This window comes from Plectropomus leopardus, chromosome 1, assembly GCF_026936395.1.
Source record: "Plectropomus leopardus strain MGB_pleo_1.0 chromosome 1, ASM2693639v1, whole genome shotgun sequence".
In the NCBI taxonomy this organism is placed as follows: domain Eukaryota; kingdom Metazoa; phylum Chordata; class Actinopteri; order Perciformes; family Serranidae; genus Plectropomus; species Plectropomus leopardus.
Window position 1 is genome coordinate 40,849,189 of NC_142176.1, and position 22,355 is coordinate 40,871,543.

General features: G+C 39.5%; 2 protein-coding genes across 3 annotated transcripts in view; one reads left to right on the forward strand and one right to left on the reverse strand.

Annotated features, from left to right (window-relative positions):
- Positions 1–1,111: 1,111 nt before the first annotated feature.
- On the reverse strand, positions 1,112–14,954 carry LOC148190469 (uncharacterized). The gene is made up of 5 exons (XM_088082221.1): positions 14,922–14,954; positions 10,853–11,208; positions 10,524–10,740; positions 3,446–3,468; positions 1,112–1,196 (listed from the first exon to the last, which is right to left on the reverse strand). Exons 1-5 carry the CDS (start codon positions 14,952–14,954, stop codon positions 1,112–1,114), a joined length of 714 nt encoding a protein of 237 aa, XP_087938347.1.
- Positions 14,955–19,293: 4,339 nt separating this feature from the next.
- LOC121941804 (nuclear receptor ROR-alpha A-like) overlaps positions 19,294–22,355 on the forward strand; it is a 119,602-nt gene continuing 116,540 nt past the window's right edge. For both annotated transcript variants that reach the window (XM_088081190.1, XM_088081191.1), the window contains exon 1: positions 19,294–19,854. In XM_088081190.1, coding sequence (XP_087937316.1) covers positions 19,698–19,854 — 157 coding nt within the window. In that variant the 5' untranslated portion in view covers positions 19,294–19,697. The remainder of the gene's footprint in view (positions 19,855–22,355) is intronic.

A 22,355-nucleotide genomic window follows, 5' to 3' on the forward strand; every position in this document is an offset into this window, starting at 1 on the left:
AAGTTCGGAGTGAGATTTGCGCTGGAATGTGTCGAATGTGTCGTGCAGCAATTTTTTTCCTTACACAAAGCATGGCATAGCCTGGTTTAGTTTTGATTAAAAAAATCTTTACTTTTTCAAGTGTTATAACAACAAATAAAAATGTATGATTCACACACAGACGTGGATTAAAAAACATTAGAGTGACTGTCAAACTGCACTTATTGAACTAAAAGTAAATTATGCCTTGACCAAAGTGCAATAACTGTAGGCCGGCTTTATATTACACTGGGGTAGTCAGGTGTGTTGAGTGTGAAAACAGTCTAACAGAGTTAGTGTGTGATCAAAGTCTGTAGTGTCTCAGAGTGAAGTCACAACTAAAAGTAGATACAAAGCCAGTGGAAATTATTACAGAGATATAACATGGCTCCTGTTGTTGTGGTTACTGGACTGTGTGATACACACAACACTGATCTCCCACAGCTTAGTGTGAACTGGACTCAGTGGAGTCACTGGGTCAGCTCTCTAATTTCACCAGAGTTGAGCTGGTGCTGTGTTTCCTGCATGCTGAGATCATCGCACCTGAGGCTCCTTACCTTGACTTTACATGTTTACATAATAGGCATAAGAGGGAAAGAAAGATGACATGGTCAGCCAGAAGTTCATTGGACAAAGTGTGCAACATGAAAAGAGAAGGGCCAAAAAGTTGGTTTTTGTAAGGACTAAAAGAGCTAGGCACCAGACAATTCAAACAGAAACAACTGAGCCAATCAAAAAAAATGCTTCCACTCACCACTGCATTGGTGGAATATAACTAAGTAAATTGCTCAGGTACTGTACAGAAGATATAATCAAGGATTTTAGGAGCAGGTAGCATTGGTCATATCAGTGATATAAATATGTTGATTCCCCAGCAGTCAGACTCATGAAGTGTGCAAAATAAAGTGCAGCACATAGTAGTCTTACAAAACAGCTAACTCAGCCCGTTCTCATTCTGTAATGAAATACTGCCACTTTAATAGTCCTTCCGGCGTACAATCCCAACGCCAAAAGCTACCTTTTGTGTCCATATGATATGCCGCTGGACAGCTTCAGTTGACAGTGTTACAGAACAGAATCAATCACGTTGTGATTATACGCTGCCAGATGGCACCTGCCGCATCAGCCTGATACGTGGACAGGCACTTGAGAAAGAGGCCGGGCGGAACCTGTTGCATCTGCATGATACACAACAGAACGGCATGAGGTTAAAACGACATAAGAAGTACAAGGGCACATATAGGGCGGGTAGGAGGGGAAAGTAATGTCACCCCTAACCCCTAATTTCCACCAGATCTGTATGCGGTCCGGCTCCGATCCGTCAAGGTAGATGGAGCAAATAGATTACACTCTAGTCTATGTGTTAACTTCCACCGGCTCCACTGCCTTGCGGATCGATTCTGTCCCTGCTCCGGCAGTCCGGACGCTTGCGGATCAGATGCACAAAAGTCCTATTTTTGCCAGATGCTGGAGCACTTCTCATAAATTCAGCTGAATTTAACACAGAACAGACAGGAAATCGGACAGCGACACAACATTAAAACATCTGGTTAAATTTCAAACATCACGAGTGGATCTAGGCCTGGAGTCAACAAGTCAGAGGTTTCCAGAGGTCACTACTGACACCACGGACGAGGAGAAGCTAATGATGGTGATGGAAAACCACAAAATTCATTATGACACAGTACATCCTTTTCATAGGGACAACCACAAAATAGACATGGCCTTGAACAACATATTTTGAGTTATGGGAGTAAATGGAGTTATTACTTCTTCTTCTGTACTGATATAATGCGCATGATTCTGTAATTACCAGGGGAACTCTTCGGCCTCGCCACTCCAGCTGATCCGGCAGTGCTGCGCCGTCCTGGACTCAAACTGCAACCGGTGGGAATTGACATATGAGGAAGCACGGAGGAAAACCGCAGCGGAGTCATAACGCAACGCACATGCAAGCGGTGGAGAGCGCAGCTCTGCATAAAATAAACGTATCCTCTTCTTCAATAAATTAGTCTCCATCATGAAGTCACCGCCCATCAACGCTTGCATGTGGTGGAGGACAGCTAGGAGTCAAAGGTTGTTGGAATTCGGCCATAAACCCTGATGGAAAATCTGAACAGTGCATGATACTATCTTTGTTTGAAATGCTGGACTTGCTCTGCACAATGTTGCGCTTGTTGATGTGTATTTAGAACCATATTAGAGTTGCTGTATTTGTTGGAATAACTTATACGAAGATGTTTCACATCCATGTTATCCACATTTTCCTGCCTTTTTGTGGACGTTTTTCAGGTTTAACTCTTATGTCTTCCCCAATCAGAGTTGAGGAAGCAGACTGACAGCAAAAGGCTGCTTATGACAAACTATTTCCAGCACAAGCCATAACGATGTTAATATGAAAGTCAAATAACAGTGTGAAGTACAATGAAAGGAGCCATAACAAAAATGAAAAACAATGTTAAATTAAATCATATTAGACTCTTAGATTTTTTCTAAATGTCTTTGTTGAAATCTTTACTGTGACTTCCCCACATTGGGTCCAAGTCCAGCTCCTCTCCTCTGAGTTGGAGGAGTTTGCAGAAAATGCTAATGAATGCACTGCATCTTATTAAAATGCATCCAGTTAAAAAGAAAGGAAATATTCAGTGAGTGCTAATGCACGGCATTATAATTTTAAAACTTCCCTTTGTAGTTTGTGTTTCATCAGAGCCGGGTGTGATGAAATGATTGTGACACTTTATTAGTGATTCATGTGAAGATGAGAGGAGAAACTGTATGCGATGATTCGGTTTCATTACAGGAATCTCACCGACTTTAACAGCTACACTGTCCTGCTGGAGCGCACCAAGAAAATGAACAACAGACTGCATGAAGAGATTAGTGTTATATTAAACCACAGTGTAGTATAGTTTTTATTCTAACTGTTGGTGTCCACTTTTCAAATTATCTTCACATATACGGAATAATGCAACATTTCCTTCAACATATGTGTTCACAATTTAATCGCACTGATAGAGGCCTTGGTTCACTGATTACTCTGGAGTTGATCAGAGACTCACAGCAGTAAGCACATCAGTGTATTACATACAGTAACTGGTGGTGGAGGTGCTCCCTGTTTGTAGAAAAAGAAGGGGTGCACAATATTTTTTGATATCAAAATATATTTTAGCAACTTAAAGAAAGGCCTACCTAAAAAAAAAATCAATATTAGTCTGAATGGACGCTATATTTATTTTAGTATTTTGATCGCTTTACCTCACTATCACACAGCCTTTTCCTTTTGCACTACATTTCCCAGCTGCTGCCAGTCAGCTGTTTGGGTAAGAAAGTGCTGTTAGCAGCTGTGATGCAACCATCTTCATCCCCTTTTGTATAATTTAAACATATTCAACACAAACTTATCATAAAAACAAACACTTGAACAAACATCAGGGTGATGAGAACTACTACCTACTACCTTCAGTGACAGAAAGCATCTTTGGGTTTTTATTTAGCCTGTACTTTGAGTTTTTAGTTTGACCTATGTCCCATTCACTAACATGGAGGGACAGGCTTTATGACCTATACTGCAGTCAGATACCAGAGGGCGATCCAGATTGAAAAGCAACACTTTTGGGGAGCTGTAATGTTGTCCATCTTTATGTACAGTTTATGATCGCAACCTGACGCAACCTTTAATTGTTTGTATGCACAGTGCATGAGAACTTTAAACAGCCCAAAGAGTGGAACCTTCTAATATTCATGCAGTCTTTTCTAACTGAAGCTGAGTTTAAAACCATGTCACACCCTCCGGACTCCAGACGCTGATCATCTAAGAAAAGAAAAGCTGTTTCTGATAAGAGGAGGAATATTCAGCCGAGTGGTTTCACAGTGCAGGACACAGTCACCAGACTCAATAATTCATGCTTACAGAGGAGCGCTGAATTATTGAACTGAGCTGTTAGTGCGATGATGACTCACACACTGTTATTCTGAGAGCATGAAGCTTCAGTTTCCTCTGATCACTGAGGAGACACTTCTATCAGCTCAGCTTTTATTTATCACAGCAGCTGATCTGTGCAGGAAACACTGGTTACTCAGTGTGTGTGTGTGTGTGTGTGTGTGTGTGTGTGTGTGTGTGTGTGTGTGTGTGTGTGTGCGTGTGTGTGTGTGTTATCAGCTGGGCCTCACAAGGATTATCTGGATATCTGGATTTTTTTATTTATTTAGCTGTACAGATATAAATCTTACATCTTACTAACCCTAACACATTAGTAGACAGCAAGATAATAGACCTTTTTTTACAGCAGACACTTTGGCCTGTCAGCTCCCAGTGTTGAAGAAGTGCTCTAATCTTTTACATAGTAGCAGTACCACAGTGTAGAAATAATCTGTTACAAGTAAAAATTCTGCATTCACAATATTCCTTTAGGTAAAAGTACCAAAATATTAGCATAACGTACATAAAGTACCAAAGTAGAAATACTTGTTATGGAGAATGACCCATTTCAAGCTAATACAGTGGTCCAAAAAGCAGTTGGGGTGTTTTTTAGAGACATGCTGCTTTTTGTTCAAAGATTGAAAAGGGGTTATTTCCAAGACACTGGGCCTCATGCAGCAATGTTCTCTTAAATTTATCTTCTATATTTTCTCTTAAATTTCTGGTAAGAGAAAATATAAGAGAAGTCAACTCCAGATGCACCAAATGCTCTTACTACTCTTACTACTATCTTCTCTTACCCAGGTGTGCTCAATGATGAAAACAGAGGCAAAAAGAACAAGCACTGCTCAAGCCAAGCTCGCCATGATAACAACAGGAGGAGGACAAGAAAGGGAGGTAGCACTGACCAGTGTCCAGTCACTGAATCAGTTTGTGAAGCCCCAAACACAGAGCGTGAGCCACTACCAGGCACATCAGGGACTCAAGCCTCCACCAGCAATGTATTTTCTGCAACATCAGCTGCTGCAGGTACATTTTGCATGTTCATGTTAAGAATCTACTGAATAAATGCCTTGAAATTTCATCTAATTGTTTTTGTTATACATACAGATAGATATTTACAGACTTACAGTATGTAGATATACTGATATATATATATATATATATATATATATATATATATATAGATAGATAGATAGATATACTTCTTGCTTCCTACTGAAGATGTAAATCTTGCTCTTAAATTTTGGACTAATTTTCTTTGGTAATTCCCACTGTGACAGCATGTTTCCATCTCGCTACACATTGTCAGTCATTAATGTGTGTTTGGTTTGGCTGATAATTTGAGACGATCACAGCTGAAGTTCTGCATTCATCATCTCAGTGAAAATCACTCTGTTAACTCGTCCTTTTCTTCACTCACTGTGACTAGATGAGGACGAGCCGGCGGCCGACAGCTTCGCCCCATCAAGATAAACGATGGCTGCGATCCAAGCTTGAATTGAGGGAGGAGGCACAGAGGTGGACACACTCTCTCCTCAGTTTGAGCAGTGATTGATCGGGCCGTGAGACGATGACAGAGGCATCACAGCTCCACCTCTCCTCCTCTGTGTTTAATGACACCTCGTATAAACGGGTCACAAAAGCTTCACTCACACTGAAGCCAAAATCAAGATCTGAGGTAGCTTTCCATTCCAGCTTCCCAGGTGTTCCAGTTTGTGTGTGTGTGTGTGTGTGTGTGTGTGTGTGTGTGTGTGTGTGTTACCACCTTATGTGCATTAGGCAGCAGAAGTGAGAATTAAGCCCTCAGGCTGTGCAGTTATTTGTATCAAGAGTTTTTGAGCGTGGGGCAGCTGTGAGCTGCAGACATACCTGTCACTGAGCTTCACAGTGATCAGTGACCTTCAGTGTTTTAATGATACCATACCAACATGATAACTTGTACTAACAAAATATAGCTTTCATTAGTGGCACTTGTGTAAGGCGGGACCGTGTGTGTAAGTTAAAAGCAAGACACAAAAGACTTTCCAAACTTTAAGTTTTCTTCCTGTAAGTTGATTTTCAGTGATACCGCCTGGAATCCCCTGGAAGCACACCAAAAAGCAAGAACTTTCCAAACCCTTCTACAGCACCTGTAAAAGTTCTGATATCTTCCCAAGAACTTGTGCCTCTCCAGAATCCCCATAGACTCACTGTGAAATGTTTTCTTTTAGTTCCCAGAATGCTCTTAGTATGCTCTTGTATTTTTATTTTATATTCTTATTTACTGGTGCTGGTGCTTATTTTTACTGCAATAATTCTCTCTGTGGGCATCAGAGCAAATGTAAAGAACTGCAAAGCTCCCACTCAACCTGGCTGTTACGCATAGTGTAACAGATAACAGTTTGATGCAGCAATGGAGCACTGGACAAAAAGGAAAGGTCATTTTGCAGCTATGTTACTTTTTCTTTACCCTCATGTTTTTGCACAACCTCTTTTTAAGTACCTTTCTCAGGCACTAGTTTTTGAACTCCATGGGAGATATTGCTTTTGTTTAGAGTCATTTATTTTTGTTAAAAATAATCATTTTCACCAGAGAACTGTTCAAAAAGGGATTCTGTTAATGCAAATTTTTCACTCCCTTCATTTTGTATTTGTATTGTCACATGCCAGCACTTGCATATATATTGGAATGTTCAGAATAAGTTGCGAACATCAGAAATGCCATTATTTGGCATATGAGCTGTATTATACATACTCCACGGATGCTTAATAAATTAATATGTTGTCTTTTATTCACTCACAGAGAAACACATTCACACACTTAACTGGAAGCATGAAAAAGTATTGATGAATCTCTCCCAAACTTTTATACCAAAATGAGTAAAATGCACTGATGGTTAAGCTATTTTAGCAGATTTTAGATTTGTCAGGGTTCTCTGAATACCAATATTATGATTATTATTTCCATTCTAATTAATACTACTCTAATCACTAATCACTCAGCAGACACAAATTTGTTCCGTGTATTTACAGTCAGTGTGACCTTTGACCTCCTCACTGTTAGTTGCTTGTGTTAATATATGTGGGTAGTCATGAAAGGAAACTTTCTCTACTGTTGAGGTCAGATCAGAATACCAAATCAATGCTTAAAATTCAAAGTATGGCTTCTCCGATCTGAGAGCAGTTTAAAAGCAGCAGCAGCAGCAGTTTGATGCAGGTGGACGGTTTCTTTACATGGAAATGAGTAAAGTGTGAGCGCTCCTGAGGCTTTTCACCGCAGGCTAACGAAGGGTGCCAACTGCTTGAGTCCTCATCGTGGCTCTAAATAATCATCATATTCAGCTCTTTTATTTCATCCGAACTAATTAAAGTGATGAAATCTGGAGCAATATCCTGCTTTTAAAATGTTCCAGGCACTGTGAAGCTTTTGGCAAAAGGAAATTAGTGGTAGAAAAAGCTGATGATGAAAAGGTAGAGATGGAGGCAGTAACACAGCTGGCAGGGTTCAACTGAGCGGAGGAAGGCTGCAGGAGAGGCCAAAACAAAAGGAAAACCAGAATGAAACGAAATAACCCTGACTGTGGTCAGACATCATTCAACAAACTGTATCAGTTATTATCATTTTTTATTAATTTGTCATATTTAATCCTACTTTCTCTATTCCAGTGGGATAGCAGAAGTAACACTAAGCTAGTTTATCGTACTGAGTTTCTAGATGCTGATCTTGGTGGCTTACCACCAACAGCAAATCTTTAATAAAGTAATTCACCTTGAATTCAGCAAACACAGCTTTGTTTTTTATAGAACTGGACAGGACTGTTTATGTCAGGGGACGGCTTAATGGCCTGCTGCGGCAGCGTGATACACTGATGGTCAGTGTCAGGTTGGAACGCTGCCAGTAAAGATGTATATGAAGCACGAAGGTCCCTGTAGTGCAGGAAGGAAGAGCTGTGGATGGCTCAAACAAACTCTGGACTTTCATGCGAGAGTCTGATGTTCACCTCTCGTCTCTTTTATTCTACAGCTTATCATGTACCCTTGTTACCTAACTCTAACCACCTGTGCAAAATGTGTAAAATGAAATTACATTTATACTTGATCCTGCTACATCTTTAAAGCTGAGGGATGAGTCTAGGTTTTCTTTGAACTGCTCTTAGTCTGGCCCCTCCCCTGGGAGCACTTTGCCTTGGGAGACCCAACCAGGGTCTAATTAGCCTCAGACAATACCGCCCCCAGATCACAGGGACATGCAAACCCCTCCACCATGTTAAGGTGGCAATTCTCGGAGGGGATACTATATTAAATTAAATTAAATTAAGTTAAACTGCATTATATTATATTATAGTAGTTATATTAGTGTAATTGGTGTTTAAATTTAAAGTTTGTCTGTGAACTCCTAAAAGTCTATTTTTTTTTAGTTAACACCACTATGTATTATTATTATTATTATTATTATTATTGTGTACTGATTTATAAATTTTCATTTTGTTACATACATTAAATTATATTATTATTATATTATAGCTATAGTAGTAGTAGTAATATCAGTATTACTGGTATTTGTATAATCATTATAAACACCTCTGTACATTATTACTATTATTTTTATTATTTTATCTTTTGTGTAGAAATATATGTATTATAAATGTATTTGTTTGTTATCTTACATACTGCTCTAAATGCTGCAAACTGCTGTTAATAATTATATATACATAATTATATTATATACGTCAATTTAATCATATTTTTATTATGCATTTATTATATTATATCATATTACATTATATATTTTTAATATTATCATATTGTATAAATAAATGTATTATAAATTCATTTGATTATCATTTTACATACTGCAAACTTACTTACTTTATCAATATAATCATATTTGTATTATATTATATTATATTATATTATATTATATTATATTATATTATATTATATTATATTATATTATATTATATTATATTATATTATATTATATTATGAGACGAGAGAGGGACAGAGAGAGTATGTGGGTGAGGAGGGTCCTTCCAACTGCTGGTGGATGTTGAAGTTTGTAAAGTCCAACAGGGCCTAAAAAAACACCAAAGAGTTCCAAACTCAGATGTTCTACCTGTTGTTGGCAGTAGCAGTCTGCCAGAATCTGCAGGTGGAGGCGGCTGCAGATTGGTGTCAAGGACTGTAAGTGGAGGTTTTGCCATAGCTGTCTGTCTTAACCTGCAGGTGGAGGCAGCAGGTGCAGATTGCTGACAGAGGCTGTGGGTAGAGGTATGGTGTCAGCAGCAGTCTTCCAGAATCTGCAGGTGGAGGCAGCAGGTGCAGATTGCTGACAGAGGCTGTGGGTAGAGGTATGGTGTCAGCAGCAGTCTGCCAGAATCTGCAGGTGGAGGCGGCAGCTGCAGGTTGCTGGCAGAGGCTGTAGCTGGAGGTTTGACGACAACACTAGTTAAAAAATTAAGATGGCTGTGAGAGGCTCTTGGTTTTGGGTGGAGCAGGACACTTTAGAGATGGTAGATGGAGGTTTGGCAAAAGCTGTCTGCCAGAATCTGCAGGTCGAGGCGGTAGCTGCAGGTTGCTGGCAGAAGCTTTCGGTGGAATTTTGCTCACAGCTTTCTGCCAGAATCTGAAGTTGGAAGCAAAAGCTGCAGGTTACTGACAGAGGCTGTAGGTAGAGGTATGGTGTCAGCAGCGGTCTGCCAGAATCTGCAGGTGGAGGCAGCAGCTACAGTTTGCTGGCAGAGGCTGTAGGTGAAGGTGTGGCAGCAGCGGTCTGCCAGAATCTGCAAGTGGAGGCGGCAGCTGCAGGTTGCTGGCAGAGGCTGTAGGTGGAGCTTTGGTCACAGCTTTCTGCAGGTGACAGAGTTTGCTGACAGAGGCTGTGGGTGAAGGTTTGGCAGGAGCAGTCTGCTAGAATCTGCAGGTGGAGGCGACTGCAGATTGGTGGCAAGGGCTGTAAGTGGAGGTTTTGCCACAGCTGTCTGCCAGAACCTGCAGGTGGAGGCTGCAGGTGCAGGTTGATGGAAGAGGCTGTAGGTGGAGGTTTGACAACAGCACTATTTAAAAATTAAGGTGGCTGTGAGAGGCTTTTGGTTTCAGTTGGAGCAGGACACTTTGAGGTGGTAGATGGCTGTTTGGTGGCAGCTGTCTGCCAGAACCTGCAGGTGGAGGCGGCGGCTACAGGTCGCCGGCAGAGGCTGTGGGCGACAGAGTTTAAACCTGAAGGTGGCTGTTAGAGGCTACTGTGGAGGTTGGAGCAGAAGAGCAGAGACTGCAGGTGGATGCTCAGGCAGCAGTTGGGTGGCTGCTGGCAGAGGATGGAGGCAGTAGATGACTTGGATAAGGCTGAATCTGCAGCAGTGTAACAAAGGTGGAGAGGTGTATGTCTTGCAGCACACAGATTCTACTTAACTTAAAACTTAAACACTTAACTTAATACTACTATACTTAACTTATCAGGATAATACTTAACTTTCAACTACAATGCTTAACACTTTAATACTCAACTTAAGACTATAACACTTAAAACTTTAATGTCTTACTTAGCAATACAATTAACATATTTACATATTTAAGCTTAAGTAAGAAACATTTATTTCTTAGCTCGTTTCTGAGGCAGTGTCCAGGGCTCTGGTTCACCTGAAATGTCAATGTCATACGGGGGTCGGTGGTCACCAGCCCCGAACGACACATCCACACGAACCAGTCCGTCCTCATTGACCGATTTGGTGAAGGTTGGACGCTCCAGACATTCCCACAGCCGCTGCTTGATACATCGACTCAACGCCAGACTGTACGGGCGCAGACAGCCATTCTTGAACCTGAGACGAGCAGAGGAAACACAAATTAAGTCATAACAATACATGTGATTAAAAAAATAATATAATAATTATTTAAGCAGATCAGTTAAAAGTCATGATTTTGACAGCATACCTCAGCATGCCATCCACGACTTTGTGGTAGATCCTCTGGTACTCCTCAACGGACTGGCTGTGGATCATCAGAGGGACGTCGTCAGGCGGCGCAGCAGTGGAGGGCTGGGGGCTAGGGGCCACATTGGAGCACACCGGCAGGTCCTCAGGCAAGATGGTGGCAGAGGGCCTAGGGACCAAATTCAAAAGAGAGGCAAAGTCACCAGCTGAAGTGGAGGGCACAGGAGTGGGAAATGAACTGACCACCTCAGGAGTCTCAGAAGACTCGGAAGGACGAGCCACAAAGGTTCGCTTCCTCTTCTGGGGAGGGGGGCCAGCAGAAGCAAAGGGCTGGTGCTCCAGCTCAGAAGTCCGCACCTGGGGAAGTTAAAAAACACACGAGAGGATTTCAGACTCCAGTCAACATGTTATTTAACAACATATTTTTATACTCTTATGCCGAGTTCACACTGGACAGGGAAGCAGTGTGTGAGTATCACTGAACCTGTTGGTTTTTTTGAGTGCTGCTCATGCAGCCACCGCTTGTCAGTCGCATCTCAGCTGCCTGTCAGTCATGGTACATCTAGACAAACAATGGCTCATCAATTTTTTGCACATGCCTAATTGATTGTATTCATTATATTGACTCTATGCCACCTTTTACTTCAGTTTAAAAGTCTCTCTCTGCCACAGAGATAAGGAAATACTCTTTTACTCAAACTTTCTTGATCTTTATCAAAATAAAAGTCCTCTCTGTTGACAGAATCCCTTCAGTTCTTGACTCAAAGCATTTTATTTTGAAATATTTGCAGAATCGTGCTGCTGACAAAGCAGGAGCTGCATGACTTTATAAATGAGTTGAATTTGTGCTTATAAATGTGGAAATACAGAACTTATAGCAGCAGGCAGCAATACAGAAGTGTCACAGCCACAATGCTGTGAGTGTGAACACCATGAGCGAGAAACAAGCTGCAGTTCGGCGGTTGCTGTCACACACTACTTATGCAGCCAGTGTGAAACTGGTATTACAAGGCAAATACTCAATAGTTATGTCATTTCACAACTGCCCGCAAGATAAATTTTATAACAAGTTTACATGCCTTATTGTTAATTGTTATTTGTATACTGTCTGCCTGGACATATCTGTATTTACCCTCTGTCTGAAACATTTTAGTGCCTGCAAGCAATTGCTTTTAATATACAGCCAATCTACAACAGTAGAATACTGTATTTGTGTAAAACAGTTTGGTATTGTAGTTAGCAATGCATTGTGGGTTGCTCCACTTGATTTTGTTTATTAAAAATGTGAAAAAAAAATCACAGCAGAAATGTCAGACAGGTCAGACCACTGTGTTTAATCATAAATCTTTAAACATTACAGTGAAAATGATAACAGAAACAAACAAGTTTGCTGGTTTTACTTATATCAGCAATACAAAACAATGACCAGCTTTCGACTCTGAAATGTTAGCGTGACGTCACAGTGATTCGGCCTACAGTAGAGGTGTGACATCACAACTTCACAGACATCCTGACAGCTCATTTTAAAGTCACAGTTTCTGAATACAGACTGTGTGCATTTCTCTCTGGGTTAAGCGTTTTGATACTTTGACAGTATTTGTTACATCACCTATGCCTGCTTTATGATACACCTAACTACATGGATCTGACTTTATACAATATGGGACCTTTAAGTTATAGGACAATAAAAATTAAGGTGAATGAGAAATTTAAAACTAAAGTTGTCACCAAGTAAAGCTGTAAAATGTTAAAATGATTTTTTTACAGAAAGTCACTGTAATGTGAATGCATCCAGTAAGCAATATTTGTGTACAACAGATAAAATGTTCAATATTCACAATACAGTCTGCCACGTGCAGCTAATCAGGATTACACTGAGAATAATGTAGGACATAAACATTTTTTTCTATCCAAAATATGAGAATCACATGTCATACCTGGTTGCCACTGCAGCACAGACACGGTCAGTGGATGGTAGGCCTCCTGGGTCTCTCAGACCAGCATGCAGACACTCTGCAGTAGTTGTGGTCTCGCAGGAAGACCAGCACAGCAAACAACTGTAACACACACTCATGTCAGAATGACACTTCACACACTTAAAAATCCATGCTATGATTTCTGAGTTTGGAGACATAATTATCAAATAAAAATGTTTAATATATATAAGAAACCATTTATTTGCATTGTGTTGACTTTCAAAAAGAAATCCTAGTCAATTTTCTTTATTCATTTTTAAACATTTTTATAAGAGCAATTTTGTATAATTTCATGATTTATTAAAATAACTGAATTCAAACTAAAGTCACTCTGTCACTATTTTTTTTTCCTTTACCTGCCCATTTGTCGTCTGCACACTTAGCACTCATTACTCATTCCCCCTGCATAATTATGTAAAACCGAATGATAAAATCGACTCAATTTGAATACATATTTAATTTAATTAACTGGAACTTACATCGAAATATATACATTTGTTTTAATTTTAATTAAAATAGAAACATGTTGATTTATCAATAACATTAGCAATTTATACATATTTTAGTAGGCATTCGTTTTTTCACTGAAAACAACAAATGCCACTAAATGCTATATATATATATATATATATATATATATATATATATATATATATATATATATATATAATTGTGTTTTTTGTATTTGTGTCAAACTTGTTTCTGTTAACCCCTAGCGTTGCATGTTTTTTCTTTCCTTTTTTTTTTACTGTCTTAAATTGCATCTCTTGTCTCTTCAAGTTTAATAACAACAACAACAAAACACTTGGTCCTCATGTGATATCGAACAAAATATGGGCAATATTGTGCATATGTACATTAGTAGCCCAATGCAAGTCAATGTTGTTTTTTTGGTGTTTTTTTTTACCATGAAATGTTATTGTATACAATAAAATAAGAGTCTATAATCACGAAAAAACTATTTTCAAAGTCAAATATTTTGATGCTATGAATTCAGTGGTGTTTACATTTTGATATTAATATTAAGTGGCTGTTAAAAATAAAATTCTACGTTTGTCTCTTGTTTGCTAGCCAGTTAGCATTGTTTCAGTCGATGGTTAAACGTATAAACAGACGATAAAAATGTTTTTTTTTAAAAATTTTTACAGTATCCATCATGGAAGTTAGTTGAGTCTCTTTCAGTGAGTTTCTGAGAGTCTTTACTCCTGTCAGGATCCAATTTCTCAGCAGAAATCGTCTAGTGAAAGTTGTGAAAAACTTTTTTCTGGAATAATCAAACCGTTCTGTTTTGTGATAAAATAAAGATGCACCGAACATGCCAAACATGGAATCCTCCATGTCACTGCGCACGGTGTGCACGTGCGTCCTGACAGTCACCTCTGTGATCTTAAGTTTTATTTAATCAACTTGAAAAACACCTGAGATCGAGTCCATGTAGAACTAATGTAGAAATGTAGCCTGCACACCTGACTGCGTCCTCACTCACAGTGTCTGATAGAGGTTTGCTGTCAGTCTGATGAACAGTGAGGCCTAATGACGGGTTTTTGCTTTTTTTTTTTGCAATACGGGCATACTGCAATCTCGTGTGGGCCTGCTTTATCACAAACAGTAGGCTACATATAAAATTTCCTATTTTACCGATCTCAGAATTTTAACTTAAGTTTCGTCGCTTTTTGTTTGCGGCAGACCTTTAAAATGCGCATCAAAATTTCATTGGGCAGATTCTGTAATTGCCACGTTTTACCATCACTGAACGTTATTTGTTGGTTTACTGCAACTGCGTGTATTTATCTTATTCTTATTTTTGAGTTTGTTAAGTATTTCCAGTCATCACACAGAAGCTGGATCATTATGTGCGTCGCCACAATGACAGAAGCGCTGTGTGCATTTTACGCATGTAGCGCAGCGCCGGTAACTTCATCAGATAGGCCTATTTCCATCAGCAGCAGGATCAATGAGGATCTAACGGTAAGTGATCGTCAGAGATTTCTACATATCAACCTGTTTTGCTCCTAAACACACAGATTCCTGGGTAATTTAGTGAAAACATCTGGAACACAGCAGCCCTCTTCCGGATGAGTCCAGCTCCATCACAGCTTTCGGGGAATTCTTCTTCTTCTTCTTCATCTTTTATTATTATTATTATTATTATTATTATTATTATTATTAAAAACAAAGTACATTTTCACTGATTTTTTTCTGAACCGTCCAGGTAATTCGGCTATAATATAGAGTGTTTAATTGCGTTGCTTAAATACAAGGTGCGTGGAACCGCACCATCCAAGATGTGTGTTTGCAGAGAAACATAAAATGAGAAAAGTTGATCTACAGTATAATAAATATTTTATTAAAGATAATATAATACAGAATGCCTTACATTCTTACTGAATCATTTTCCATTTTATTCTGAGTTGTCATACTGCCTCAACTTTGTGTGTTCCTGTAAATAAATAAATAGATTTCCAAAGTAAAATGAGGCAGAATGCAGGAAATTAAGTTTGATACACAAAAAATCCTGTGGGAGGACCTCGAGAACCCCTGCATGATCTATGTCCAGCCTCATTATTGAAACAAAATGACACCTTGTGTGCATCACTGTATGTGCATTGAAATAAACAAATAAATAAATATGTAATCAAGGAAGAGATGTGCTACTATATGTGATTATTATTATTATTATTATTATTATTATTATTATTATTATTATTATTATTATTATTATTATTATTTCAATGATAACTAGAAAATGCATTTCCTGCAGAACATGCTTGTGGATGCTTAAAGCTAAAATGAATTCCAAACCATGGATGAAAATAGAGAAATTTATTACAAATTGCCAAAAACATTTTAAAAACTGTCAGAAATGAAAGCTGAACTGCTTTAAACTGAAGAAGCTAGTGGAACTGGAAGAGTGTCAAAGGAAGAAGTTGATGTGAACTGACAAGGTTAAAAAAGAAATGTTAAGTACTTTGAGGCATAAAACATAGAAAAAAATGAGAGGCATAAATGTCCTTAAAGAGCAGAACATTTTGACATTTGAATGGTTTGGCTGTAGCTGAAACTATGCAAAGGTAGGGGAGACCAGGGGCAATTGTAACAGGGGGCAATTGTGACATCTCAAATTGCAACAAGCAGAAATGAGATAGAACGATGAAACTCATCATGCACATAGTATTTGATGATCCCTCTCTGCCCTCCAAAGGACAAACTGATATCTGAGTTTTTCTGCCAAGACCATTTTTGAATTACAAAAGTAATTTTTCATCAACAGTATTTTCTTCATACTGTCTTTACCTTTAATGATCTTGAATTTAAATCTGTAGAGTTTAGATAACTATATTGTTGTTAAACATTTGATATATTTGTCAAATATTAGCTTCATTATTTCTAGCCTGTAGGGTAGCTTGTGTCATAGGTGGTACCGTTGGGGGCAATGGTATCAACACCATTAAAATGGTACCACTTAGCATAGACATCAACATGGATTTATTTATTGTTTCTAATATTTTTTTTTTTTTTTTAAGTGTTTTGTGTTCAATTTAAAAGTCTATGTATACTATGTATTTTGTAGTATATTGCAGTTAGTAAATCTTTAGCCAGGACCCTGGTCCGAATTTGCCATGAGACAATTTTTTATGGTTTCAAAATCTGTTATGTCTATGAATTGTGAGATTAAGTTTAAGTATTAAGTATTAAGATTAAGTATTCCCATAGCTTTGAAACTCAATTGCAAAACCTGGTTTACACAATTTAATTTTACATATTTTATAAAGGGGGCAATTGTAACATCTCAAATTGCACCAATTAGAAATGGAACAGAACCATGAAACTCTTTTTGTGCTCTGTGGTAAGGTATGGTTACTTTATTTGTACCCATAGGTAGATTTGTTTGCAGTAAAAGATTTTACAAGTATCACTGAGGTGATCCCTCTCTGCCTGCAAACAGACAAAGTGACATCTCATGCTTGGTACAATTAATTATACAGTTTTAATTAAACTGCAATCAATAGTTCAATGGATATTAAAATATTTGAACTACATCTATATTCTTAAAAGTTTATTTTTGTCTTTGAAACTTTGGAACATATGCTGTTACAGTCACCTCCACATGTGGGGGCAATTGAGACATTTGACTTCTTGTGTTTCAATCAATATTGTGACTCTAATGTTGCTTGTAAAAACAAGATAACAACAAAACAGGCAGAGCACAGATATAAGTTACCTACATAAATATTGTATCCAAATAGCTCAAGAGGTTTTTGAGTAATGACATCAAAACCCAAAAATGTTACAATTGCCCCTGGTCTCCCCTAGCGTAGTGTAAATCTATCACTACTACTAGTAGCAGTGGCAGTAGTAGTACTAGTAGTAGCACTAGTAGTAGCACTAGTAGTAGCAGTAGCGGTGATAGTAGAAGAAGCAGTGGTGTTAATTGTAGAAGTAGTTCTAGCACAACTACTAGTAGTAGCAGAAAAGGCAGTAGTAACAGTAGTAGTAGTAATAGCAGTAGCAGGAGTTGTAGTAGAAATAGTAGTACTAGAAGTTGCTGTGGTAGGACTACTTGTAGTAGTAGCAGTAGTAGTAGAAATAGTTGTATTAATACTACTAGCACTAGTACAAGCTAAAAGGTACAAGGTAGAGTTATTGTAATTTTTCTTAAACATGGATTAAGAAGAAATGAAATTAAAATTGACCTTAAATCCTGCTACATCTTTTGGGCATTGAAGGAGGAGTTTATGAGTCTCACAGCCTGGGGAAAGAAGCTGCTCTGTAGTCTGGTGGTTCTGCAGTGGATACTTCTCTATCTTTTTCCAGATGGCAGCAGTGTGAACAGACTGTGTCTGGGGTGGCTGCTGTCTTTCAGTACTCTTTGGGCTCTGTGCAGACACCTCACTTCACTGAGGTCACTGATGCTCTGTGGATGGGAACCAGTGATGTTCTGGGCAGTTTGAATCACCCGCTGTAGAGCCTTCCTGTCCTGGGCCGTGCATGAACCATGCCAGTTGGTGATGTTTCCAGTCAGTATGCTTTCTATTGCTCCTCTGTAGAAGTTAACCAGGATCTTGCTCTGGAATTTAGCCTGCCTAAGTCTCTGTAGGAAGTAGAGCCTTTTCTGTGTTTTTTTAACCTGGGTGGTGATGTGTGATGACCAAGATAGGTTCTCAGTAATAGTGATTTCAAGGAACCTATAGCTGTTCACCTGCTTCACCTCAGCTCCACTGATGTAGACAGGGGTGTGTGTCTTTGCCTCCTTCTTTCTAGAATCAACAATCAGCTCTTTGGTTTTACTGTGTGTTTTACAGTGGAAGTAGAAATCATAGTAATAGAACTGCTAGTACTACTAGTTTATTGGCCACACTTAGCTGCCGTAAGTCTCTAGTGCACATGCCTTAAGGCTCTGCAGATTGGGGTATTTTATACCTGGAAAAAAAGCTTTTTCTGCTTCATGCACCAATGAGAAGCTCAATCCATGGATTGGTGTACTGTTTGGTAGGAAACCCTAACTACTAGAAACATGGGTGTATCATAGTGAAGTCTGGGCACAGCCATGAGGGTGGGGCTCTGTTTATCCCTATGAGAGCTGCTCAGTGGCGCAGGAAGCAAAAAAGGCTCTTTTTCTGTGTTCAGAAATGTGTATAATATAATACCCGGATCTACTGACCCATAAAGCATGCGTAGAAGAGATTAACTCCAGCCAAAGACGGCTGAGTGGGTAACTTCTACTTGCGGAGTAACTGACTACTAGATTAGTGCTTCTGTGGCTTGAATGGCGGTCTAAAAAATGTAATCTTGCAGCTCTTTTAGACTTTCCAAATGTTATCAAACTGTATGGTTTACATCTAGATAGGTACAGAAGACATTTCGCGGGGGTTTTGACACTCACAAAAAATTATATACTGGTTTACAGACGTCTCTTTCCCAGTGTTAGTCAATGGGGAAGTCTTTCTGGGCCAATGTGCATCATTTGACCGACTCGAATGGTGTAATTCCCCTTTCGGCCACTATGTAAATTTTGCATCAATGCATAGCGCACTTGCTGGGGCTCAACTGGAAACCATTGCTCAATGCTGGAAGGCCCGCCCTTAATTCACGCAAGGCATCACGGGGGCTACCAAGACATTGGATAATTGCCTGAAATACCACCTCATGTGAGCTTTAAATTTTTTTTTGTGATGAATAAGTTTTTTTAAATGGATGTGTTTCCATTGTGGATTCTTTTAGTGGTATCTTATATTTGCAGTTTCAATTGAGGGTTAATGGAAACCCACCTAGTGTGATGTATCTTTAAAATGCAAATAGTTCTCTGACTGCAGACATTATTTTCTGAATGTCAAAGGTCATCATTTTTATAATTTTCTATGACTGAACTCATGTTCAGTCGGTTTTACCCAGCTTCCTTTGCACCCTGCCAAGTTGTTGCAGATAGCAAGTTCCTTGTGTCAATCTGCTTGTAGATCTCAGAGACTGTCTGTGGCACACCCTGAACTCCTCACACCTTCACCTTGCTCAATAATCAATATTAGTGACTTGACGTGACTCGGGTGTTTAGTTTTCTGACAGACTTTTGACCTGCTCTGTTTGTTTTGCCGTCAAAATTTAGAAGTTGCCGTGCGGAGTGGATCCTGTCCGGGTCTTAGCCTCCAGGGAGGGCAGCCCAGCTCTCCACAGCGCCGCCCTCCCTCTCTCTCAGCCCGGCTTCGTCTCCTCCAAACGGCGCTCACAGCAGCGACCTGACAGCCGCCCAGCAGCCGCGCCTCTCCCGCTGTTCAGACACTCCGCTCCGCCGGCTCTGTCCTTTTTTTGTTCTTTTAACATTCGCTAACTGCTGAGAGGATTATTTTGTAGGTCGACTTTTTTTTCGGTGTATGGATGGAGTCGTCCCCGCAGGATTCGACGAGCGACCCGGGCAGGAGCGGCTCTGAGCCCGCCACGCCGCTCGCGGAGACGCCAGTGAGCCTGGAGACTCTGCGGGGCGGAGAGCACCTGACTCCGGCTAGGAGACACAGCAGCTCCGGCTACAGCAAAGGTAAGACTTCCGCTGGGTTTTTATTTTTGTATTATTTGAACCCCAGTTGGCTCGTGAATGTGTCGGCTGTCAGGCTGCAGCAGCAACTTCAAACGGTTTGTGTCAGACACACACCAACACACACATTAAACCTCCACACACACTCGTGATACAGTGGCTCGCAGCTTTTTGACCTTTTTGCTGCAGTTTGTGGAGTTTCTGGTGTTTGTGAAGCCGCATGAAGCTGGACAGTGAGAGAGCTGACAGCCAGTGGTGAATCGTGTCACTTCACTTCAACTCTGATTAAATGGCTGCATTTTTGGAATAAGTGACTTTAAATAGTGAATCCGGATGAGTCTGACACCCATTCATGTCTTAAAGCTCAGTGTTTTTCCTGGTTTGGTCTCTTAGTTTAAGTGAGGGTAAATCTTGATGCTTCGGGACACAATGCTATTTCAGACAGCAGTGTTTGTGTTTGCTGCTTTCCTCTTTTAATTGTGCTGTCTTAACTTTCTGTGTATACACCACTTGTCTAAGGGTCAAAAATGACCGGCCTTCACTAAAGCCCTAAAATAAAGCAGCTTGATTGAATTTTAAAACGTATTTTGCATGAAGAAAAATATGTCTTTCATCACAAACTTTGTGAATATGTAGGTTTTCCCGCTTTTTTTTTCTCATGTTCGTGTCATTTTAGGAAAAGTTATTTCAAGTTGAAAAAAGATGATTTAGGCCGTTTTCTATACTAATACTACCACTATAACATAGTGGCGGTCATTTTTGATCATGTAAGGGTTAAAATGAGTCAAAGCCAGCTCCATAGGCTATAGAATGCCTCCTTCTGACCTCAACCCCATCCAACACTTTTAGGATGTAGTGGAGCTAGAGCACAAACAATTAGTCAATTAATCAGTTAGAGGATAATGCATGTTACACTGTCAGGTTAGTGTGCTGTCATCCACCTGTTTCTAGGCACACTTTTAATTTGTGCCTCAACGGTGGAAAATGGGAAAAAGTTGACTGCATAAGGTGTAAAAGTTGTGCGGACAAAAAAAAAGCCAAAACAGACGGAGTGAATAAATGATGACATACATGAAGTAAGTGAACGTGAAGCAGCTGGGTCACCAGAGGAAAACTTTGGCATGCAGAACCACAAATGCGTTATAAAAGTATCTTTCATACATATCGTATCGACGTTTCTAAAGTGACGTGGCTTTGTGGCTTTTTAGCCTCAAACGTTGGTGATTCTTGTGACTTGTTGCTGTTTTTCATGTGGTTTTGTAGCACCCCAATGTGGGTGTTTTTTAGGAACCTGTTGCTGTTTTTCCAGTGGGGACTTTTCTCTCCAAAACCATGTATGGTATGATATGATCTTCTCCTAAACCAGTAGTTTTTATGCCTAAACCTAACCAAATGATCGCCACAGCATTGTTGAAATGTAAAGTTTCAACACATCTGCTGCATAATAATGTGTAAGCGTAACATATCTATGTTTTTTATGGCTATTGGGTAATGAGCTGAAAACTGCAACTTTCTTGATTTTCAAAATCATGTGTAACTCATGGCACAATTTAAACAGGACCAAAAAAGGGAGGGACTGTGCCTCTATATTCATACAAGATGAGTGAATGCAAATAAGCAATCAGTCATGTTTTATTTTGATCATATTCTAAAAATTCAGCCGAAATTAGTGCTACATTTTGATGGAATCTCTGCTACATAGAAGTTTACTCTTTGTCTGTCCACATACTTTTTCCCATGTTGGTGATTCTGCGTCAAGCTTTATGGACTTAATCTCCTCTGATCCTGAGCTTTTTTTTTTTTTGCACTGTCATAGGAGTGAAACTATTCACTGATTAATGGATTCATTGATTGACAGAAAAGTATTCTGCAACTGTTTTGATAACTGATTACTGTTTGAGTCATTTTTCACGCAAAAGCAGGAAATGTTCTGTGCTCCAGCTTCTCATATGAGCCTTTTCTCATAGAGAATAATTAGTTTTGGACATCTGAAGACATCACCTGGGTAGCTGTGATGGACATTTGTTTCACTGTCTTTAAATGTTTTCTGAACTAAACAATTAACAAAAATAATGGTCTGATAAATGTATTGAAAAGAGTCATTTGCTTTTGGCTTAAAGCACACGTAAAGATCTTATTTGTTTGTATAGGAACAGTCACATGCACATAATTAATACCAATGAGGGAAGTGCAGTTAACCCTTTGTCTAGAGTGTGCAGCTCTCAGGCCTCCCTGTTGGTATGCAGCTTGGAGAAAAAGAGAGAGAGAGAGAGAGCGAGAGAGAGGGGGGCGGTCAGATGGAGCTTCATTGAGTTTCTCAGAGCAGAGTCGTTTGTTACGTAACAGCTGTTCAAGGAGAAGGAGGAAAAAAAAACAATCCCAGTGAGTGTTTGAGCTGAGAGGAAGCAGATAGTGTGACTCTGGTTCTGAGACGTTTAGTCAAAACAGAGAGCCGCGAGGAGCCGGGACACGAGTAAATAATGAGAGAGAAATAAAAGTAACCT

Coding starts and splice junctions, on each gene's coding strand:
- LOC148190469 (XM_088082221.1), bottom strand. CDS start 14,954: ATGAAGAAGAAGAAGAAGAATTCCCCGAAAGCT. Junction 10,741..10,852: donor GTCGTGGATGGCATGCTGAG/GTATGCTGTCAA, acceptor TGCTCGTCTCAG/GTTCAAGAATGGCTGTCTGC. Junction 3,469..10,523: donor GGACACTGCCTCAGAAACGA/GCTAAGAAATAA, acceptor TGAAGGTAGTAG/GTAGTAGTTCTCATCACCCT.